Source organism: Vigna angularis, chromosome 1, assembly GCF_016808095.1.
Source record: "Vigna angularis cultivar LongXiaoDou No.4 chromosome 1, ASM1680809v1, whole genome shotgun sequence".
Classification (NCBI taxonomy): domain Eukaryota; kingdom Viridiplantae; phylum Streptophyta; class Magnoliopsida; order Fabales; family Fabaceae; genus Vigna; species Vigna angularis.
Genome location: NC_068970.1, coordinates 59,705,689 through 59,726,057, shown reverse-complemented (window position 1 = coordinate 59,726,057; position 20,369 = coordinate 59,705,689). Strand labels below are relative to the sequence as shown.

The following is a 20,369-nucleotide window of genomic DNA, read 5'->3' as shown; positions in this document are numbered from 1 at the left end:
CAAAATCGTCAGAAAACATGAACATATTTAACTCTATAATAAAAAGGGATAATTTTATAGACATTAATATAATGATTATTATCTCCATATATTGAGAAATGAAAGTTAATTTATATTGGTTTATAATCTATTATTTCTAAAAAAAATATATATAAATATTGGTTTTATAAAAAATTATTTAAAATAATTTTTTAATTGCAAACTTTAGATACATAATTTTGTTATTTTGAAAAGTTAAGAATATAATATAGGTTGAATTTGTTAAACAAGGTAATTTTAAAAGAAAAAAAAGGTGTTAAAAATAAATATTTTTTATAAGTCCAAAAATTATTATATTTGGATAATTGTAAAAGTATATTTTCTTTTAATTATGAAAGTTTTTATAAATTTATTTTGATAAACTATTTAAGAAATATTATATATAAATAAGTTTTTAACTTATTTTTAGTTTTTACATTTAAAACATAATAAACATGTTTTAGTTTAAAAAATGGATTTTTCTCAAAATATTATCTATTTAAAAAATCAAATAATTTTTTTTTATATAAAACCATGTTAATATAATAAACATTTTCATATATCAAAATTGAATAAAAATACACATAATTTTATATATAAAAATAAATGTTAAAATAATTATATAATTTAATTTAAGAATGCATAACATAATTTTATATATAAAAATAAATGTTAATATAATTATATAATTTAATTTAAGAATCCATAACTAGTGATACGATTAAGTTACAACTCACCTACATTAATACATTAACTTTTTAAATATTATTAAGAATAAAATAATTAATATGTTAAAAGAAGATCCATATTCATCATAACACATGATTTTATGAATATTTGGTTCTATAAAAAATTGTTTTGGTTATGTGGTTTTTTTTTTTCAGCTCATAAGAACTAGAGTCAAATTTCACAAGTAAAATAGTAAGTAGAAGTACAAATCGTAATGACTAGATATGGGAAGAAAATAGAGAAATTAGTGAGAATGTAGAAATTAAAATAAAATAAAGATTATTACATATTACATGTGTTTATTGGTTTCACATGAAAAGGTAGTAAAATTTTTTTAAAGGACATGTACAAATGGTATATTAAAAACTAAAATATATTATTTTTAAATGTAGAAATTAAAAGTTTGAGTTGTGTTTCATTATAAAAGTTAAAGAAGTGAATAAAAAAATGTAAATGTTGTACTCAACGGGTTAAGATAAAATATATAAAGTTTTTGGCTGCAATGTTGGAAGGAGACAAGAAAGAAGTTTCCCAGAAGTAATCAAAGAGTTTCAAATCCTGAACGAACACACAACAGTGTTTCCAGTTCCAGTTCCAATTTTTTCTTCATTTACTCAAAAGGGTTGTGATAATTTTTCTGGACAACAAAGTTCAGTGTTGATGCTTCATGAGGAAGAAAGGAACTAGAAGCTACAGCATGAGAAGCAATCCTACTTCCAATTCCAATGCCAAGGTTGTTCTGTTCTTTCCTCCTTCCTCAACACAAACCCAAACCCAATCCTAGGTTGTCACCTATATTCCCACAAACTAACACCAACAATTGAAGCAAAAGCAATACCCATGAATCCCATCCTTCATGGACATGGGCAAAACCAATTCTTTCTACAAGAATCAAGAATTCTGATTTAAACTTAACCCCACCACCACTCTTCACTTTCTTCATCCATATATTTAAAAACAAATAAACAAAATAATAAAAGAAATAAGTTTTTGGTTGGATCTAGAGAGAGAAGAGGATGAAGATGGGGAAAGTAGAGATGGTGCTTGCAATGATGTTGTTGTTCAATATGTCGTACTGTTCGGCTTGGTTTGGTAACAGACACAAAAGTGGAAGGAACTCAATTCTCCCAAGTCAAGCCACGTCATCATCATGTCCAAGACTGTTGAATCCTGCTGGCTCTTCTGTTGTGATCCCTCTTCATGGCAACGTTTATCCTGTTGGGTAGGTACATAACTTATTTACAAGTCTTCTTTCTCCGTTCTTTGTGTTGTTTCATGTTATGGGGTTCACTTTCTGCTTCAGAACTTTTCCAAAAGAGTATAGCAGAACAACTTTAGTTATTCTGTGGACATCTATAACTTACTTTTTCTAATTAAAGTGAAACATCTTTAGGATATTGATATTCTAATATAAGTCATTTTTTTATTGTTGATTTCAATGTTTACAGGTTCTATAATGTTACTCTCAATATCGGTCAGCCACCAAGGCCTTATTTTCTTGATGTGGACACAGGTAGTGACCTCACATGGCTCCAGTGTGATGCCCCTTGCACCCATTGCTCTGAGGTATTGTTATCACTTCACTACCAAGATGTTTTTTTGAATGTGACTGCAAAATGTTTTGAGATTGAAAAGCTCATTCTTGCTTATTGCATTGGTTGAACTGAATTTGTTGCTTATTTTTACAGACACCCCATCCACTCTACAGGCCTAGCAATGACTTTGTTCCTTGCAAGGATCCTCTTTGTGCATCATTGCAGCCCTCTGAAGAGTACATCTGTGAAAACCCTGATCAATGTGACTATGAAATTAATTATGCAGATCAGTACTCAACCTTTGGTGTGCTTCTCAATGATGTCTACCTTCTTAACTTTACCAATGGAGTCCAACTTAAAGTTCGGATGGCACTGGGGTTAGTTTATTACGCAAGCTTTGTTTCACCTCCTTTGTCTATGATTGTTTTCTTGATATACTGGCGTTTCTGCATGCTTGCTTTTAGAAAAGGCCTTCAGATAAAACATTCAGCAAAATGATTGTACCAATACAGATGAGAATGATATGGACATAAAATTTTTTGAAACCATTTCACAACTTATGTAGATAGGTTGAACATGGGTGTTGAAAAATCAGAACTTTAGAGTGGACCCTTGTGGCAACTTTACTAAACTCCATGATGTTGGATGATATCATTCTTTGTGCAAATCACATAAGCACGTACCATTTTTTCCTAAATCGTGTGAAATAAAAGGATTTGATGCAAATGCTAGGAATTGTAGGCTGTTACAGGATGTGCAGTTTCCTAAAAGCTGAACCAAACATGCATGTTATGCTATGTAAAACACTATTTACTAACAATTAAGAGATTACAAATAATTAATGACAGAGAAGTTATGTTTTTCATGATACATTTTTCATTCTGGGATGACTAAAGCTTTTTTCTTTTCATTTTCCAACAAGTTTCTTATGAGTTCAGCAATCCTATATTCTTATGACTTTAGTATTGCCACTGGCCAGAAAGGTTTCAGAAAATACTCCAATGGTGTTCAGAATGTTGTTGATCATGGCATCTTTACATTGCAATGTGTCAAGCATTTTTGTTGAGACATTCTTAGTAAGCTAATGCACCTCTATTTTTATTCCTTTCTACAGGTGTGGATATGATCAAGTGTTCTCACCTTCTTCTTACCATCCCTTAGATGGAATACTTGGCCTTGGAAGGGGAAAGACCAGCTTGATATCCCAGCTGAACAGCCAGGGCTTGGTGCGAAATGTGATTGGTCACTGTTTAAGTTCGCAAGGAGGAGGGTATATCTTCTTTGGAAATGCATATGACTCTGCTCGAATCACATGGACTCCAATTTCATCAGTAGATTCGTGAGTACACCTTAAGAAGTCACATCCTCGTTTTACATTTTCCACATGTTCTTAATGATTCATGGTTCTATGTTCTGATTCAAATCTTTTGTGCTTTGCCTCAGCAAACATTACTCTGCAGGGCCAGCTGAACTCGTTTTCGGAGGGAGGAAAACTGGCGTTGGAAGTCTGACTGCTGTTTTTGACACCGGGAGTTCTTATAGTTACTTCAACTCTCATGCTTACCAAGCGTTACTTTCTTGGGTCAGTTAAATGATTTTCACTGTATTCCCCAATTTGAAGTGTTTCAATAGGCACGATGAAACATTTCTTCTATATGATCATGCAAGTTTTGTTGGAAAAATAATAAACTCAGTTCATTCTATGTTCGTAAACATTTAGGTTGACAGTATTTATAATCTTGTGCGAGAAAAATAATGTCAGGTTACTTAACATGGCGATTTGTTAAATTTTCCAAATGTAGCTGAAGAAGGACTTAACTGGAAAGCCCTTGAAAGCAGCACCTGATGATCAGACTTTACCTATCTGCTGGCACGGTAGAAGACCTTTCAGAAGCATACGTGAAGTCCGGAAATACTTCAAGCCCGTGGCACTTAGTTTCAACAGTGGTGGAAGAGTTAAAGCTCAATTTGAGATCGCTCCAGAAGCTTATCTCATAATATCAGTGAGTTCTACACTCTAACCAATCAAATATTTCTATTTTTCTCTACTTTTTTGCTGCTATCCCAAGTAATGGATGTATTTCATGTGTCATATGTTTCTCCAGACCCTGGGAAATGTTTGTCTGGGCATTCTAGATGGTTCTGAAATAGGTTTGGAGGAACTGAACCTAATTGGAGGTAGGAATCTTTGTTCTACTGTTACCATCTCTTTTCTTCTGGTTCCTCATTTGGGTAATGGATATTATATAGCGTAGCATTACAATTCTTCTCTTTATTGTTTATGCAGACATATCCATGCAAGACAAAGTTATGGTATTCGAAAATGAGAAGAAGTTAATTGGTTGGGGACCTGCAGATTGCAGCCGTGTTCCAAAATCCAGAGGTGTCAGTATTTGATCATTAAAAAAAAGAAAAAAAAGAGTTTAATCATGCATATAGGCTTGGTGTTCCATAATCTAGGATGTCGGTTATATTGGAACATGTTAAGGAGGTCCATCATTTATTGTTGTATTGTATTGGTGTAACATTCTGATTCCCGAAGTAATTAGTTATCGTATTACATGAGTTAGCATTTAAAAGTAAAACACAATGAAAGTTGATGCAGTATGGAAGATGAGATGAAATCCTACATTTCAATTTTCAATTGCTGCTTAGTCTGAAAAATTAAAAAAATATAATATAATATTAAAAGAATCCAAATGCAATAGCATTGGAACTACAATTTTCTAACACAATTCCTAACATAACTAACGGATCTTCATTCTTCACCCAGTGGAGATCAATTTTCTTGGTATTATTTAGTTACAGTATACCTGATCTCTCATTTTTCCTTAGGAACCAATACCAGTTAAACTCAACAGCACGTGTGGTGGTTAGTGCCGCACGATTTAATGGTTTTTTTTTTTTTTTTCTTTCGGCTTTGAACGAATTTTATAAATAAATGTGAGACGCTTGTTTCCTGATTTGGGTCCACCCTAAAAAATTAAAATGTCTTCGGAAGGTACGCGAACATATCTTGCCACGTCGAGGGCTGGTTCATTTGGAACTGGGCCTGAGGGGCAAAAGCGTCATCTGCTGATAGCTCTATGAAATTAAAATCGTAGCCCGAAACCAGGTCCGGGCCCAACTCCAGGTCGTTCCACTTGGGCTCGCTCTGCACCTCCTTCTCGCAGGTGCCGTCCGGCGAAACCACGTGCTCGGAGCAGCTAGAGTCCGTGTTTAACCTCGGCACGGAATCCGACGTGTCCATGTACAATTGGTTATTCCTGAAATGATCGTGGCCGTACATCTGGATCTCAGGCTTCATCTCGTGCTGGAACAGAATCTCCTCCGGTAATTTCGCCGGTTTCTGTTCCACAACCTCGTCGACATTATTGTACTTCTCAATCTTCCCTTTCTTGTTGTAAATTCGACATAACACCCAATCATCAAGCTGCAATTCCAACAGACAGACACAATCGTTACAAAAGTTCACCGAATCGCGTATTATTGTAATCAAGCAAAATTAAACAAAAAAGAAGGTAGTTGTTATCAGGACATACCCTCAAATTGTTGTTTTTCTTGGAGGCAGATCTATCGACGTTGGCTAAGCGATATTCGTGCATGATCCAATTTGTCTTAACCCCTTTCGGAGCTTTCCCCGCGTAGAACACAAGGGCTTTCTTAATTCCACGGGCTTCCGGTTTTCCAATAGGTTTATCCGCTCCGGTGGCCTTCCAGTACCCGGTTCCAGCAGCCCGGTTCGGTCGTGAACCGTTTGGGTATTTTCGGTCACGAGGGGAGAAAAAGTACCACTCTTTCTCACCGTAAAGAGCCATGTCTGCACAGAGAAAAGAAGAAGGGTTATTCCATGACGAGTGGAAGTTGTTTGTTAGTTGAATGATGGTTAAGAAAAAGGGTGGTACCTGGAAGCTGCCATGGATCAAACTTATACAAATCGATTTCTTTGATGATGGGAGCGGCAATGGACTGAGCAGCACACTTTCTACACAAGTAGTGATTCACGAGTTCATCGTCGGTGGGGTGGAATCTAAACCCGGGTGGTAATTCCAATTCTCCTTGCATTCGCGGTTACTCTCTTCTCTAGTTTGTGTCTCTGTTCTTACTATCCCTGGCTGTAGTTTTTGTGTGTGACTTGAAACTTGAGAAAAGAAAGGCGAGGTTAAGCTTTATAGGACGCGAGAAAGGCTTTATTTTCACACGTGCGTGGAGGGAGGCGGTACGTAGGGTAGACAAGTCCTTCAAACTTCGAACCTGGTCTCGGCTCCAACCCATAAATGTAACCGCAGCCGATACGTGGCACATCCTGAGTGGAGTATGCGTTTGAGGGAGCCACCTTCGCCTGATTTTGTCACTGCTTCCGTCACCGCCCCACCCCGTTTTGGTCAAATCGTTGACTGCTCACTCTCTATCTGGTCGACACCATGTGGACCCAACTTTTATTCCTCCGCCCAACTGTTCCGCGCCACGTGCATCACTTTTGAACGTTCTCATAATACCTTAAAATTTTCTGAAATAAAAATGAAAAACCATTTTCTTAATAAACACACTCTGATAAACTAACAATAGTTGCAAATCTCGAAGAATATTCTTTTCCAGAACACTATTTACTGAAATTGGATATTGGTACAACTATTCAGTAATGCTTTGACTATAAGGTGCGTGCCACACATTTGATGAAGAGTTAGTGACATATTTTTCCATGGCACAGCACACAATCAAGACAGCAATGTGCACACATAGATTTTAGGCGTGCGTATCTTCTCCAGAATTTTTCAGTAAAAAAAACACACAACAAAACATCAAATGATAAAAAAATTATCGTCGGGGAAATTTTAGGATGTTGTAACACTAATTAATAAATGTGTTTTCGGTATAGGGTGAATGATCTTTACAAACATTTCTTTACACTTTTGAAAATTAATTTAGGTCATCCTCAATATTTTCAATTTTAATTTTTCTTTGTTAAAGTTCTAGAACGTACACTATACTTATCAAATACACTCTGACGTTTAAATTAATGATGTTCTTAACTTTGATTTCTATTTATAGATTTCTGATTAGTATAATTTTAATTATAGTCCAATCACAACTTAGTTTTGACTAAGTAATTCTTACCTGCTTCGATGTTTAGAAATTGTTATTGTTAAATATTTTCCAGTTTTTTTACCTCCCAATTTTATGGTCGTGAGATCAACTAATATTTAATCAATTGTGTCGGACAACATTAACCACAACCAGTTCAGACCGATCAATCACTCTCCGTATCGTTATACAGTATAAAATGAAATAAGGTAAAAAAAATGGTTGCATGTAATATGGTTTTTATTTAGGTAGAAGATTGTGATGGAAAATGGATTGAGAAACAGTAAAAATGAATGTGACGTGGTTGGTGAGGGTGGTGGATAAGGACGTCGTCCGAGGGTGGAAGCTACCAGGATGTTACCTCGTAGTAGATTGATGAAGACCATTCCACACAATTCGTTGGTTTTTGTCAGGAATCATTTTCATCTTTTGGCCCTTCGGATTCAATTCAAACCTTTTTCTTCCCATGTCTTCAATCAACTTGTTGTCCTTTTCCTTTTCTTTCAACTTGGCCAGCTTGGATCCATAATCCACTCCTCTCACCTTTCACTTTTATCTCCTCCTTTTCCCATCAAAAAATAGTAATTAAATGTAGCAGAATATCATTCAAACAGAATAAATTTTTATATTGTAGACCCAATTGCATTAAGTATTAAAAAGCAGTGAGATTATGTTGTGGAAGATAGTTGACGTGTACAAAAAATAAATAGTTTATTGATGTAAGGTGAGTGTGAACACTAGAGGTAATAGATATGAATTTACTGACTAACTGTTGACTTAAAATAATGAGTGATCAAAAAGATTGGGACCCTTTGTTTTTGTCAGCTTATGGATGATATGCAAAAGATTGTGTTCATGTTTTGGAGTTTGAAAATTGAGATCTGGGTCGAAACTTGAGCACCAAGTTTTGTTTCTCCATACATAATGATCATACATGTTGGCCGCCGTCTATTTAGTGGACCAATAAAATATAAAATATGACATAGTATTTGTTTAAAAGTAAATAAAGGCATTGTCTGATGAATATGGTTAAGAAACATCTTTGTCAATCGTGAACCTACTTATATTCAACACAGCCTACTGGTCCAAGAGAAATTAACATTTTGTTGTCTTGTAACTCTGCCACCTTCTACGAACCTTCTTCATACTTCACATTACTTTTCTACATTAGGTTCTGGACTACAGACATTCTCTTCAACTGGGCTAGGACTCCTTTTGCCAAATGGGCTAGCTTCTACTTGGGTTTCAGTTCGTTCATATATGCTGAATCCATGAAGAGCTTGTTCCTATTTTTTTTGGGTAATTTGTTTAGGTTTAATTATATTTTTTGGTCATTTAATTTGTTTGAAAAAGTTCAAAAGATTGTAATTTTTATTTGATGCAAGTCTTCTAGTTTTTAAAAATAATTTAATTATGTTATTTCTTTTAAATTGCTGTCCACACATATATCAAATGTTAATTCATAGTATTTTTTTTTTATTTTTTTTCGTTTTTTTTTTATTTTTGATGTTTCAAGTCATTATTATATTACGTGACTGAACGTTTCTCCCTACTCCACCTCTTTGCTTCCTCTACTTCTTCGTTCCAATTTTGTCCTTTAGTAAAATTTTATTTTTAAAGTTAATATTTTTGAATTTCTATCCATTCAAGTAATGATTTATTATTGGTCTCCTACATGAATCCATGCAGCGGAAAGTACACAACTCTTCTTTTTTTTATTTAACTTTCGAATTCTTCCTCTCATTGTTTCGTTGTGCTGTGAGAATGTGATGGAATTTCATTAGGTGGTGTGCTTAATGGGAGGTTACAAAGATTGGTGGTGATAGAAGGAATTGATTTAACGGTGCCAGCAGTCAATCTTGGTGGTGTGGTGGTGCTTAAAAGTACAGTGATAAAAGGGGTGAAGATGCAGTAAACAGCTTCGTCCAGGTGCGTTTTAAACGTCGTTTAAAACGGATGTAAACGTCTGTTTAAGGTAAAACGGATCCGTTTTAAGGTATAAGGGATGTTGCCCTCGATTCCTACGTTCAAATCTGCCTCCTCTTCCACCACTGTCACGATCCTCGGTTGCAACCTTGCAGCGACAATATAAACGCATCGCGGCCGTTCCCTGTCAGGGAAACCGAATGCAGCGTGTTCACGCAGTGATGGCCAGGGCCTCGTCGTCTTTGAGGTTGAGTTGAGAGAAATTAAGGTCAGAGAGATCGCCGACGTGATGAACGACGTTGAACTTGAACGGAACGCCCATGAGTCGCGCGAACTTCTCCATTCTTGTTCCGATTTCCTTCGTTACGCGCTACACGGAGTTATCGGTTCTCTCGGTGACGACAGTGGTTAACCTGAGGTGCGGAGTTTCGTCGGTTCGAGTGGCCAATGCCTCCGGAAGTGTTGGCCATTGAGTGCAATAGGTGTTGCTGATGTCAAGTATGTGCAATTTGGGGTTTCCTTCTAATGCTTCTAAGATGGCGTCGTTGGACACCGCGTGTCCGAAAGTTGTCCAGGGGCCGACTTCTTGGAATTTCAACACTGTCTTCCTCGTTGACTCGAAGGAGCATGTTTTCTCCGATGTGGAGGCCGAGGTTCGGTCTCTCGCATCAGTGACGCAACTGAACAAGGCTTGGAGGAAATACGCGGCGAGCTTTTGATCGGTGTCGTCGTATGGGGAGCTGAGTTCGTTGAGCATCCAGAGGAGCTGGTGGAGGTGTGTGCTATTGTTGTCGGCGAAGGCGCGTCAGGCACACATGATGAGGTTTGTGGGTCCAGTTGGGGGAGAATTGGAAGTTGAAGTCGGGGAGGGGAGGGGTGGGGGAGAAGGAGTAGGAGTAATCGGTGTTGGCAGTGGTGCTGAAGGTGTTGGTTGTGGTGGTGGATACGTTGTGGTATGGGTAGTAGTGTTTGGAAGAAGACAAGGACAAGTCTTCTCCATCCATGTAAAAGTTGAAGCATTCTTGGTCTTCTTGGTGGGAGTAATGGTAGTAGTTTTGTCTAGAGGATCTGGAATTGCTAAAAGTTCTGTTGGTGATGGAGTTGAGGGATGGATCGAGATGTGCTTGATGATGTTGTTGCTGTTGAAAACTTACTAACCTAAATAAGGTATCCATTTAACTCAAAATTTTTAACAGAAGGATAATTTTGAAAATAAATTAAATTTTGGGGAGGTGAAGGGGGTAAGGGATGGTGGTGAAGGGAACAACGTATATTGTATGTCATGATTGTCACCTCAAAATGTCTTGTATTTTGATATATTAATATGTCATGACTATTGTATATAGAAAGAGAAAGAGAAACAAACCAAATTACAATTTTATAATAAAGTAAAATTTTATAATAAAAATTATATATATTATTTATATTAATGAGTATATTACTGAATTAAATTATGTATTTAAAAATATATAAAATAATCTTAATTTGAAATATTCTTCCTAACTTTGAGAATATTAGCGATCATTCTTTTCATTTTTCGACGTAACTAAATATACTTAATCTATAAGGCCGAAAAAAGAATAGTTAGAAAATGTTATACATATAAAGTTAATAGATATTTCTGACCTAAAGGCATAGGAGCTATAATTATAAGAATTAAATAATTTTTTAAAAATTCTTAAAATGCATATCTTAATTTTAAAATACCACTGTACCAAAAGGAGTTTTATACGAGAATTGAGTTTTAGAACCTTGCTAAGAACTTTTATGAGAGATGCGCAAGGTGTATTTATACTTATACTTTAATATTATGAGTTCGTTTCTTTGTTTTCTTTTTTTAAACAAGTACTATTTAATAACTTAAAATAATTTTTACTTTTTTTTATGTATTTGTCTAATATACTTATTTTAAACAAGTATTTTTTCAACTTTGATATTAAAAAAAGTAATTTAAAAAACATTTATTTTAAATTGAAAGAAAGTGGTTGAATGTGAGCCAACATATAATTTGTACAATAATAGACAACCTTATACGAATACTTGCATTATTGAATCAGAGAATTGGCAAGAAGGGAGTTGTTACATCAACAGCTGCATAGAAGAGGAGTTGTTGCAGCTGTCCCTGTCATTTCATTATTGCCATATTTTGGCCACATTGATAAGGTTACTACAGTATTTGGTTGTCTCCCATTAATTTCTATAAAGTCATACTTTCTTGGTGGCAATGTCACCCATAAAAGGTTTTGAAGTTGTAACATAATTTGTTGCATGTAAACAACATTACTATATATGCAATATCTGACAGGGTTCAGAGAAAGAGAACTGCAGAATCAAGTCTCTGATAAAACAGTTATTGGAGATGGAAAATTTAGTGGCTTTGGTGGTGATTCTGCTGCTGCTGCTGCTGCTGGGGTCGTTGACATTAACAATGGGAGATAGTGGTTTTGAAACAGAGGTCACATATGATGGAAGATCCCTTATCATTGATGGTCACAGGAGAATACTCTTTTCAGGTTCCATTCACTATCCTCGCAGCACTCCTCAGGTAATTCTACAATGCCTTTCATTGCCATTTCTTCCAATGAAACAAATGCTGTATTTCATTCAGTCTCAGTCTCACTCTCATGCAATTCATTCATCTTCTTCTACTATGAAGCCAAAATCTTACTGTAGCTTATCTTGTGAGCTGAAATTAAACTTTTTATTAGAAGAATGATAGTCGAATAGTAGTGAGATTTGAACTTCACCATAGAAACTTCAAGAGGGTGTTTTTGATTCTTGTCTAAGAGCCACATTTATCAGCAAGATATGTTAGTTAGAATGAATTGCTTAATACAATGTCATGAAAAACAGATGGTGTTGTTGGTTGAACATAAATAGGTTTTATTGTTTTATATTGCTTTTCTTATAAGATACTTCAGTGTCAGTCTTGGGTACATTTCAGAATTCAGACTTTTTCTGGTTTTATGTGTCCAATACAGTTCAGGCTTTAAAGCGAAAGACTCCATATTTAATTAATGGAGGGTTGATTTCTGATAAGACGGCCTTAAACAACTGGCTTTAATTATGATGTGCTTTGTTTGGCTCTTGATTTACGTTGATACTCTACTGTATTAGGAACATAATCGTGAATTAAGTTAAAGGTATTGGATTCAAGGTAAAAAAAGATATAGAGAAGATTAGAGTGATTGGACCGGGACTGAATGTAAGGAAGCGTGAGTGGATGGAAAGATTACATTAAAAAATGTTTTAATTGATAGAACAGATGATTATAATTTGTATTTTATGTAAACATTTAATATAAATTTAAATAATGGAAATTATATTAAAATGTATATTTGTATAATTTGTATATTATTATCTAAATTATTGTTAATAAAAAAATGTATTAAATTTGATATTACAAATAAAATTATTCACATTAGTAAATTGAAATAAGTTTTAACATAAAATACAATTTATTAATACATATCTAATAAATTAAACTTAAAATAATGAAAAATTATTTAATACAATCTATCAATTCCATTTTCCAAATTTTGAAATCTTTTGTAGATATTAAATCAAAATCATACTTGTATATGGGGAAGAATGAATTTTAGAAGGTTCTCATCTGAAGAACCTTGTGTGTGGACAGGGAACACTACACCTTCTCCTCTATGAGTTGCACCATGAGAAGTCAACATAACTCCTTCTCTTTTTGCTCCAAGACCATGAGACTCTCACACAAGTGAACATTTACCTCTCAACCATAAAGTTAATGGCTTTTAAATTCATTAGACACCCTTCCCATGTGTGGTCAAAAAGCCAGAGAATCTCACTGTGTTTGCACCATGAATCTCCACTGTTTTCACAACTTTGTACTTTCACGTATATAGTAATTACAGTGTAATTTCAAATAAAATGTACTATGATCTTTCTTAGAAACAATATACTCTCTTACACATCTATTTTTACAAATTAGCACAAATAAATAGAAACAAACACATCAATTAATTACATATCCGTCTCTTTACTAATGTGGAAATAGTGGACTTGCATATTCAAACACAACATTATTTTTTTTAAGTAACTGAAAAAAATAAATTAATAATGTAGTAGTATAAATCACATTTGACAAAAAAAAAACTAGTTTAAATAACTAAAATAAGATTATTCCTTTTTAAGACTTTATTTAAGAAAACCGAATCCAATACCAATTAAACTAAGTGTGAAACATTTGTTAATTCATATTACAATAAGGTATTTTTTTGATAAAGAAAACAGTAAAATACTATTTTGGATACTTATTTATGACATTTTATTCTTATTCCTTTCCCGCTATCTTCTATAATACTCTCCACTGTTACAATTTTGACCTTTTATTCTAATTAGAAAGTAATGGTTTTTTTTTAAGAATAATGATATTTGATAATATTTTTTTAATAATATTTTAATATAATTTATATGTGATTTGTTTAAAATTATTCTATAATTAATAATAATAATTATAATCATCAATATAAATAAACCAGTCACATGATGTGTTAAAATATTATAAAAAAATGTTAGTCAAAAATAGTTTTGATTTTTAAATCAGAGAAAAGGTATCTTTGGATGGTTTACTGGGTTTATCAAGTACCGATTATGGAGCCTGACATGGCAGTCTAATGGATTGTTAATAAATAGTAAGCTAAGGTGTAGCAAACACAATAGAAACTAGGTTGGAATGTTTTATCGTTCGAATCAATTAACAGAAAAACATGTTCGATGGATGAGTTGTTGCGCACTAGTTGCCAGAAAAGAATAAGAGAGAAAGACAAAGAAGAATTCTGACAAAACCTTTTTTGCAGATGTGGCCAGCGTTGATAGCAAAAGCGAAAGAAGGAGGACTCGAAGTGATTCAGACTTATGTGTTTTGGAATCTACACGAGCCCCAAATCGGACAGGTTTCTTTCTCTTTTTCACATCGGTCCTTATACATATAATTTCTCTGAATTCTCTGTCATCTAAATGACTACGTACAAGTTTTCACTACATGTACGTCGAGTATGGTATTTGAGTAAAGTAGTTACGGAGTAGTACATACGGCAGTATGATTTCAGTGGTAGATATGACTTGGTGAGATTCGTAAAGGAAATCCAAGCTCAAGGGCTGTATGTGTGCCTCAGGATTGGGCCTTACATTGAAAGTGAATGGACTTATGGGTACTTTTCGTTCTATCTTTCATCTTTGAATGGTTAAGAAAAGCTGAGCCTTTTAATGTTTGAATATTAATAGTGATTTTCTTTCAGGGGATTTCCGTTCTGGTTACATGATATTCCCGGCATTGTATACCGAACTGACAATGAACCATTCAAGGTAAGTATAATATAACGTTAATGTTTTACATTTTTATAATAAGTATTGTTCGTGTACTATATTTCAAGTATTTTCATTGTCCAGATGTACATGCAAAATTTCACGACAAAAATAGTAAGCATGATGCAATCAGAGGGTTTATATGCTTCTCAAGGAGGCCCAATTATACTGTCGCAGGTATCATTCCTCTAAATGCTTTATTCGACCAATAAATAAATAATGTAGTGTACGGAAACCTGACCTTACTCTTTTCCATTAAATCATAAACATGAAAAAAAAAATAAAGATCGAGAATGAATATCAAAACGTGGAAAAAGCATTTGGAGAAGATGGATCACAGTATGTTGAGTGGGCTGCAAAAATGGCACTGGGCCTGAAGACTGGCGTGCCCTGGGTTATGTGCAAGCAAACTGACGCTCCTGATCCAGTGGTTAGTCCCATTCAGCCCTACTTTTCACTTCACAAGATTTTCACTTTTTTTTTTTAATTTAAGAGAATTATTAAAATTACTTTTGGAAAATATTATTCTATTTTAATGTCTTTTCAATTAGAAATTCCTTTTTCTTATTTAATAAAAACTAATGAATCTTAAAGTCATTATGATATTTTCATTAAATATTCATGAATAATAGTAAAGTTTCACATATTTACATTCATTTGTGTAAATATTCATTTGACACACAAGAATATAAAATGGATATAAAAAGTGAATTTTTATATTTTCAAAAATAAGAAATATTAGTGTCAAGGTAAAAAAAATTATGAATTTCTCTTCTGATTTTAAATGAATTAACTAAACTCTTCAAAAATAAATGCATTTTGCATCCCTTTTTCATTTTGTACAGGTTTATTTTATATTAAATTACAATATAATCCTTATATATTATCATGAATATGTAATTTAGTTCATTTATACAACAACTGATTTGTATTTTTATGATGATATTTGCAGCCTTATTTGAATTGAAATTTGAAAGATGAAAAAAAATTTAGAGATTTTATTTTAAAAAAAAAAATAGAAAGTGAAACACTTCTAGAGTTTTTTCAATAATTTGTTGGGAGCTTCATTTTTTTTTGTGGTTTTATTTTTTAGTTCTGCATTAATGCGCAGATTAACACATGCAACGGAATGAAATGTGGAGAAACTTTTACAGGACCGAACTCCCCCAATAAGCCTGCATTGTGGACAGAGAATTGGACTTCTTTGTATGCTTCCTTGATTCTATACACACATGAGCTATTCCGAGTTAAATAACAGAACAGAAATCTCATTGCTGATATCATATCATTAATCATTAAATTCATCATTAGTTTTCATTTATCTTAAATTCATCAGCTCAGTTAATCTTCTTTTTGTCATTGTTTTTTCTTGATTCTTCTCTTTTGAAGCTATCAAGTTTATGGTGGTGAGGCGTACATAAGGTCTGCGGAAGACATTGCATTCCATGTCACACTTTTTATTGCAAGAAAAAATGGAAGCTATGTCAATTACTATATGGTATCCATATTAACATATTCAACTCATGATTTAATAGTATCCTTCTCCTCTCTATGTACATAAAATGTTGGAAAGCTAGCTCCAATTAAGATAAAGCTAAAATTTTCACCCAGTTTATCAATCTTCTAAAATAACTTCAAAGTTACCGTGTTTTACGTAGTACCATGGCGGAACTAACTTGGGGAGAACAACCTCTGCTTATGTCATAACATCCTATTATGATCAAGCTCCACTTGATGAATATGGTAAGTATAGAAAGTTAATAATTCCCCAAACTTGATGAATATGGTAAGTATGTATATATTGCATTAGGTTTGTTAAGACAACCCAAGTGGGGACATCTCAGGGAGTTACATGCAGCAATCAAGTCCTGTTCTACCACTTTATTGGAAGGAAAGCAGAGCATTTTCTCTTTAGGACAACGGCAGGAGGTTAGTTTATTCATTCCCTCTTTACCACGTATTAGGTTTGTTTTCACTAATTGGATTCCAACCCTTTATTGGTATTTGTTTTGAATTCAATCAGGGTTATGTTTTTGAAGAAGAAGGGAAGTGTGTTGCTTTCCTTGTAAACAATGATGATGTGAATATGTTTGATGTCCAATTTCGCAACAGATCATACAAGTTGCCTCCAAAGTCAATTAGTATATTACCATATTGTCAAAATGTAACTTTCAATACCGCAACTGTAAGTTGACACCTTCCACCTTTAATTAAAATGTCTATGCTTGACGACTAATCTAGTGATTGATTTGTCTGTTTTGTTTTATTGTTTTATTTATATCATGTTTAGGTAAATACAAAGAGCAACAGAAGAGTCATAAGTCCAATTCAAACTTTCAGCTCAGCGGATAAATGGGAGCAATTTCAGGATGTCATCCCTAACTTTGACCAGATTTCGTTAATATCAAACACATTACTTGAGCAAATGAATGTAACCAAACACAAATCAGATTATCTATGGTATACTCTAAGGTAAGTTATAGATCCCCTTTTTTGGTTTCTCACGAGAGGGTTGAAATATATTTATTGCACATTCCTTATGATATATTGAACACATAATTGATGATCTAATTCGTAAACTCAGTAGTTGGTTCGAACTAATGATGAAACTAATTGATTTTGTGAACAGGTTTGAAAATAATTTCTCTTGTAGTGAACCAATACTCAATATTCAGTCTGCAGCTCATGTTACTCATGCTTTTGCAGACAACACATACCTAGGTAAGTATTAAATCATATATATCTCAAAAGGTATTATTCAAAGGTCAACCCTCTGAAGCTTTTTTCTAATACCAGAGAACAAGAGTAATAAAGAAAACAGATTTTAAGGGTAAAAGAGTGAACAGAGTCTGGGTTGTTTAATGATAAATTTTTTTATGTGCTTATTAAATATAAACAATGAAAAGTAAATGATGATATCATCCAAATATGCATATTAACTAAAAATCCGAAAGATTTGCAGTTATGATGTATGTAATCTCATATATGTTGATGACATGTGCTAGGAGGGGCACATGGAAATCACGATGTGAAATCATTCACCACAGAGGTCCCCCTAACACTGAATAAAGGGACAAACAATATATCCATACTAAGCGTTATGGTTGGATTCCCGGTAATGTTTCAATGTCTGTATTACAGAAAGGGATTATTTTTAATCATCTTTTTCCTTAAAGTTAAAACCTTAATTATTTTTAATAGCAAGGAATATTTTATTTTCTTATAATTGTATGACACTGGTTAATCAAAAAGGATTCAGGAGCATTTCTTGAACGAAGATTTGCTGGCTTAACAACAGTGGAAATTCAGTGCAGTGAGGGGTCCTTCGATCTGACCAATTCTACATGGGGATATCAGGTTTTATCTTCATTTTTCCACTTGAGTTTTCATATTATGTGATTTTCTCTTGGAACAATAGGCCTTTTTGCTCTAAAGAATATGAAGACATGTTCATGTGTTAAGTTGGATTTGTGTGTTGTATGTTAAAGGTTGGGTTACTGGGAGAGAAATTACAAATATATGAACCAAGTAGTAACGCTGTTCAATGGGGTCCATTAGGGAATACTTCCAATCAAAATCTCATTTGGTTCAAGGTAATTATTGCAGATAAGCTTTTGTAATCCGCGTGAGTGATGACACCATTTTCTTTACCTGGAAACTAATTAACTTGCGTAAACTCTTCAATTAATAAAAAAGAAATATATCCATTAAAGTTCTACATAAAAAGGAAATTGTATATGTAGAAGTTAATGATGATAATGATCATATTGTAGACATCATTTGATAGAGCTAAGGGTGATGAGGGTGTTGCCTTGAATCTTGAATCAATGGGAAAAGGGGAAGTTTGGGTGAATGGACAAAGCATTGGTCGATACTGGATCTCCTTTCACCATTCTAAAGACCAGCCTTCACAAATACTGTAAGTTAATTAATCGTGCCCCATTTGTTTTTTCTCTGTTCAACTTCTTTTTTATTTAAATTTCATTATTGGATGAAAATAAGGTTTGTTTTATAAAGTATTCATTTATTCTATAAAATATTTTAGTTATTATTTTTATTAAAATATTCAGTAGTTTTTTACTTATTTTAAAATAAGCAAATAATATTATTTATATATTTAGCTTGTTAGGTTGTTTCTTTTATTAATATTTCAATATGACTATCTAATCCTATAACACTTTAATAATATCATTTAATGAGTTAAGTTTGATTTGAGGAAATATGCAGTGAAGTTTTCATATCACTATAATTATCGTTTTCTTCTGGTGATGAGGTTTAATAAAAATATTTCTATTGTACTGTACTTACTACGTACTGAGAACTCTGATAAAATGATCTATATATTTTATACATGTTGATAAGTTTTTTGTGGCACTTAAGAATTATATAAGAAAACAAAAGTAAATGAAAAGGTGATGGCAACAGGTACCATGTGCCGGGATCGTTCCTCAAAGATACTGAAAATGTTTTGGTTTTGTTTGAAGAAGAAGGTGGGAATCCTCTTCACATCTCCCTCAACACGGTTACCACTACAAATACGGATGACTAAACCATTTCCCAAACTTAATTTATAAATTATACAAAGAAAAAAAGAAAAAAGAGAAGCACACTTGAGGCAGGATAGAAATTTTTTCTTGTGCCATTCATAGATTCATACAGAATCAATTGATACAAGATGTATTTTCTTCTAAGTTTGATTGGGATTGGTAACTCTTTAGGAATTTGTTGTAATAATAAAGAAATATGTAAAAATGAATGTTGTTTACTTTAGAAGAAATATGTTATTTATTATAATATATTATGTATTTTAATTAATACTTAGATTGAAGTTAAATATAATACAGTACCACTTCATTTGATATACATATATTTTTACATCCTAGAATTACATGTTTCTAAAATACATAACAAATAAATGATAGAAAAGTAGAAATAAACTATTCCTTGTTTTATTTAATCTTTCTATGTTTACATAAAAGTGGCTTTGTTATGAAATACAATCACAATAGATTCATAACACAAATAAGTGTGAATTAATTTTTTCAAGTCATAATTTGCTATTGATAACTATTTATAGATATATTAATCATTACTGTACATTTTTTTATTAGAGAATCATTTATAATAATGAACATTCTTAATTTTGAGAGAACATAACAAAATATTCTTAATTTACAATTCAAGATTATAAATTAATTATGGTTTACAATTTTGGATTATGTGAATATTTATTTGCATCTCACTTGACATTAGGGTAACATAACATGTTACTTTTAACATCCAATGAAAAACTTGTATTGTGGATAAGGTTTGTTGGGAATAAATGTATTACTTATTAAAAACAATATTTTCATCTCAGTTGTCTTATGTAGATGATCTATGTCATATTTTATAAAGTTTATAAAGTCTCATGTAAGAACTTTGTTTTTTGCTCTTTATTATACTTGGTTGATATTTTAATTTATATTATTTAGACCATAAGTACAGTTAGGATTTTTTTAAAAAAAAGTAGGAAAATTTAACAAAATTACAACAAGAAACTGTTATGTGAATTAGATAAACGATTTTGTTTAGTTAGTATAAGTATACGCGAAATTGCGTTCAAAAGAAAGAGTGAGGAAAAGTATGTCATTTAATTTTTTATTTATTTTAGTATTATGATTATGCTTTATTTATTTTAAGTTTATTTTCATTTTAAAATTTTCTTACGCAGATAAAGTATATATGAAATAATCA

General features: G+C 32.9%; 3 protein-coding genes and 1 pseudogene across 4 annotated transcripts; 2 read left to right on the top strand and 2 right to left on the bottom strand.

Annotated features, from left to right (window-relative positions):
- The first annotated feature begins 1,197 nt into the window (after positions 1–1,197).
- Positions 1,198–4,842, top strand: LOC108347612 (aspartic proteinase Asp1). Its single transcript, XM_017586984.2, has 8 exons — positions 1,198–1,969; positions 2,196–2,313; positions 2,436–2,659; positions 3,397–3,621; positions 3,726–3,864; positions 4,085–4,285; positions 4,388–4,460; positions 4,570–4,842. The coding sequence occupies exons 1-8, from the start codon at positions 1,764–1,766 to the stop codon at positions 4,677–4,679; spliced, it is 1,296 nt and encodes a 431-aa protein (XP_017442473.1). The 5' UTR covers positions 1,198–1,763; the 3' UTR covers positions 4,680–4,842.
- Positions 4,843–4,939: 97 nt separating this feature from the next.
- Positions 4,940–6,433, bottom strand: LOC108347619 (NAC domain-containing protein 2). Its single transcript, XM_017586997.2, has 3 exons — positions 6,188–6,433; positions 5,825–6,102; positions 4,940–5,715 (listed from the first exon to the last, which is right to left on the bottom strand). The coding sequence occupies exons 1-3, from the start codon at positions 6,345–6,347 to the stop codon at positions 5,266–5,268; spliced, it is 888 nt and encodes a 295-aa protein (XP_017442486.1). The 5' UTR covers positions 6,348–6,433; the 3' UTR covers positions 4,940–5,265.
- Positions 6,434–9,314: 2,881 nt separating this feature from the next.
- LOC108324270 (protein SHORT-ROOT-like) lies at positions 9,315–10,468 on the bottom strand (annotated as a pseudogene).
- LOC108324261 (beta-galactosidase 6) lies at positions 10,373–19,400 on the top strand. 2 transcript variants are annotated; one of them, XM_017557168.2, is made up of 20 exons: positions 10,373–10,460; positions 11,351–11,456; positions 11,599–11,838; positions 14,126–14,221; positions 14,367–14,479; positions 14,567–14,633; positions 14,718–14,810; positions 14,920–15,063; positions 15,745–15,839; positions 16,023–16,131; positions 16,292–16,376; positions 16,444–16,562; positions 16,657–16,818; positions 16,924–17,105; positions 17,263–17,354; positions 17,639–17,748; positions 17,886–17,990; positions 18,122–18,226; positions 18,407–18,552; positions 19,059–19,400. In XM_017557168.2, exons 3-20 carry the CDS (start codon positions 11,653–11,655, stop codon positions 19,180–19,182), a joined length of 2,133 nt encoding a protein of 710 aa, XP_017412657.1. In that variant the 5' UTR covers positions 10,373–10,460; positions 11,351–11,456; positions 11,599–11,652; the 3' UTR covers positions 19,183–19,400. The 2 variants fall into 2 exon arrangements, with proteins under 2 accessions (XP_017412657.1, XP_052727900.1); XM_052871940.1 differs by lacking the exon at positions 18,122–18,226.
- The last annotated feature ends 969 nt before the right edge of the window (positions 19,401–20,369 follow it).

What these genes read in the sequence shown, in the direction of transcription:
- LOC108347619 (XM_017586997.2), bottom strand. Translation starts at nt 6,347, where the DNA reads ATGCAAGGAGAATTGGAATTACCACCCGGGTTTAGATTCCACCCCACC. An exon ending in TGATCCATGGCAGCTTCCAG is followed by an intron (nt 6,103 to 6,187) that starts GTACCACCCTTT and finishes TTCTCTGTGCAG; the next exon opens with ACATGGCTCTTTACGGTGAG. An exon ending in AGAAAAACAACAATTTGAGG is followed by an intron (nt 5,716 to 5,824) that starts GTATGTCCTGAT and finishes TTGGAATTGCAG; the next exon opens with CTTGATGATTGGGTGTTATG.
- LOC108324261 (XM_017557168.2), top strand. Translation starts at nt 11,653, where the DNA reads ATGGAAAATTTAGTGGCTTTGGTGGTGATTCTGCTGCTGCTGCTGCTG. An exon ending in ACAGAGAATTGGACTTCTTT is followed by an intron (nt 15,840 to 16,022) that starts GTATGCTTCCTT and finishes TCTCTTTTGAAG; the next exon opens with CTATCAAGTTTATGGTGGTG. An exon ending in GCGTTATGGTTGGATTCCCG is followed by an intron (nt 17,749 to 17,885) that starts GTAATGTTTCAA and finishes TTAATCAAAAAG; the next exon opens with GATTCAGGAGCATTTCTTGA.
- LOC108347612 (XM_017586984.2), top strand. Translation starts at nt 1,764, where the DNA reads ATGAAGATGGGGAAAGTAGAGATGGTGCTTGCAATGATGTTGTTGTTC. An exon ending in ACCAAGCGTTACTTTCTTGG is followed by an intron (nt 3,865 to 4,084) that starts GTCAGTTAAATG and finishes TTCCAAATGTAG; the next exon opens with CTGAAGAAGGACTTAACTGG. An exon ending in AAGCTTATCTCATAATATCA is followed by an intron (nt 4,286 to 4,387) that starts GTGAGTTCTACA and finishes ATGTTTCTCCAG; the next exon opens with ACCCTGGGAAATGTTTGTCT.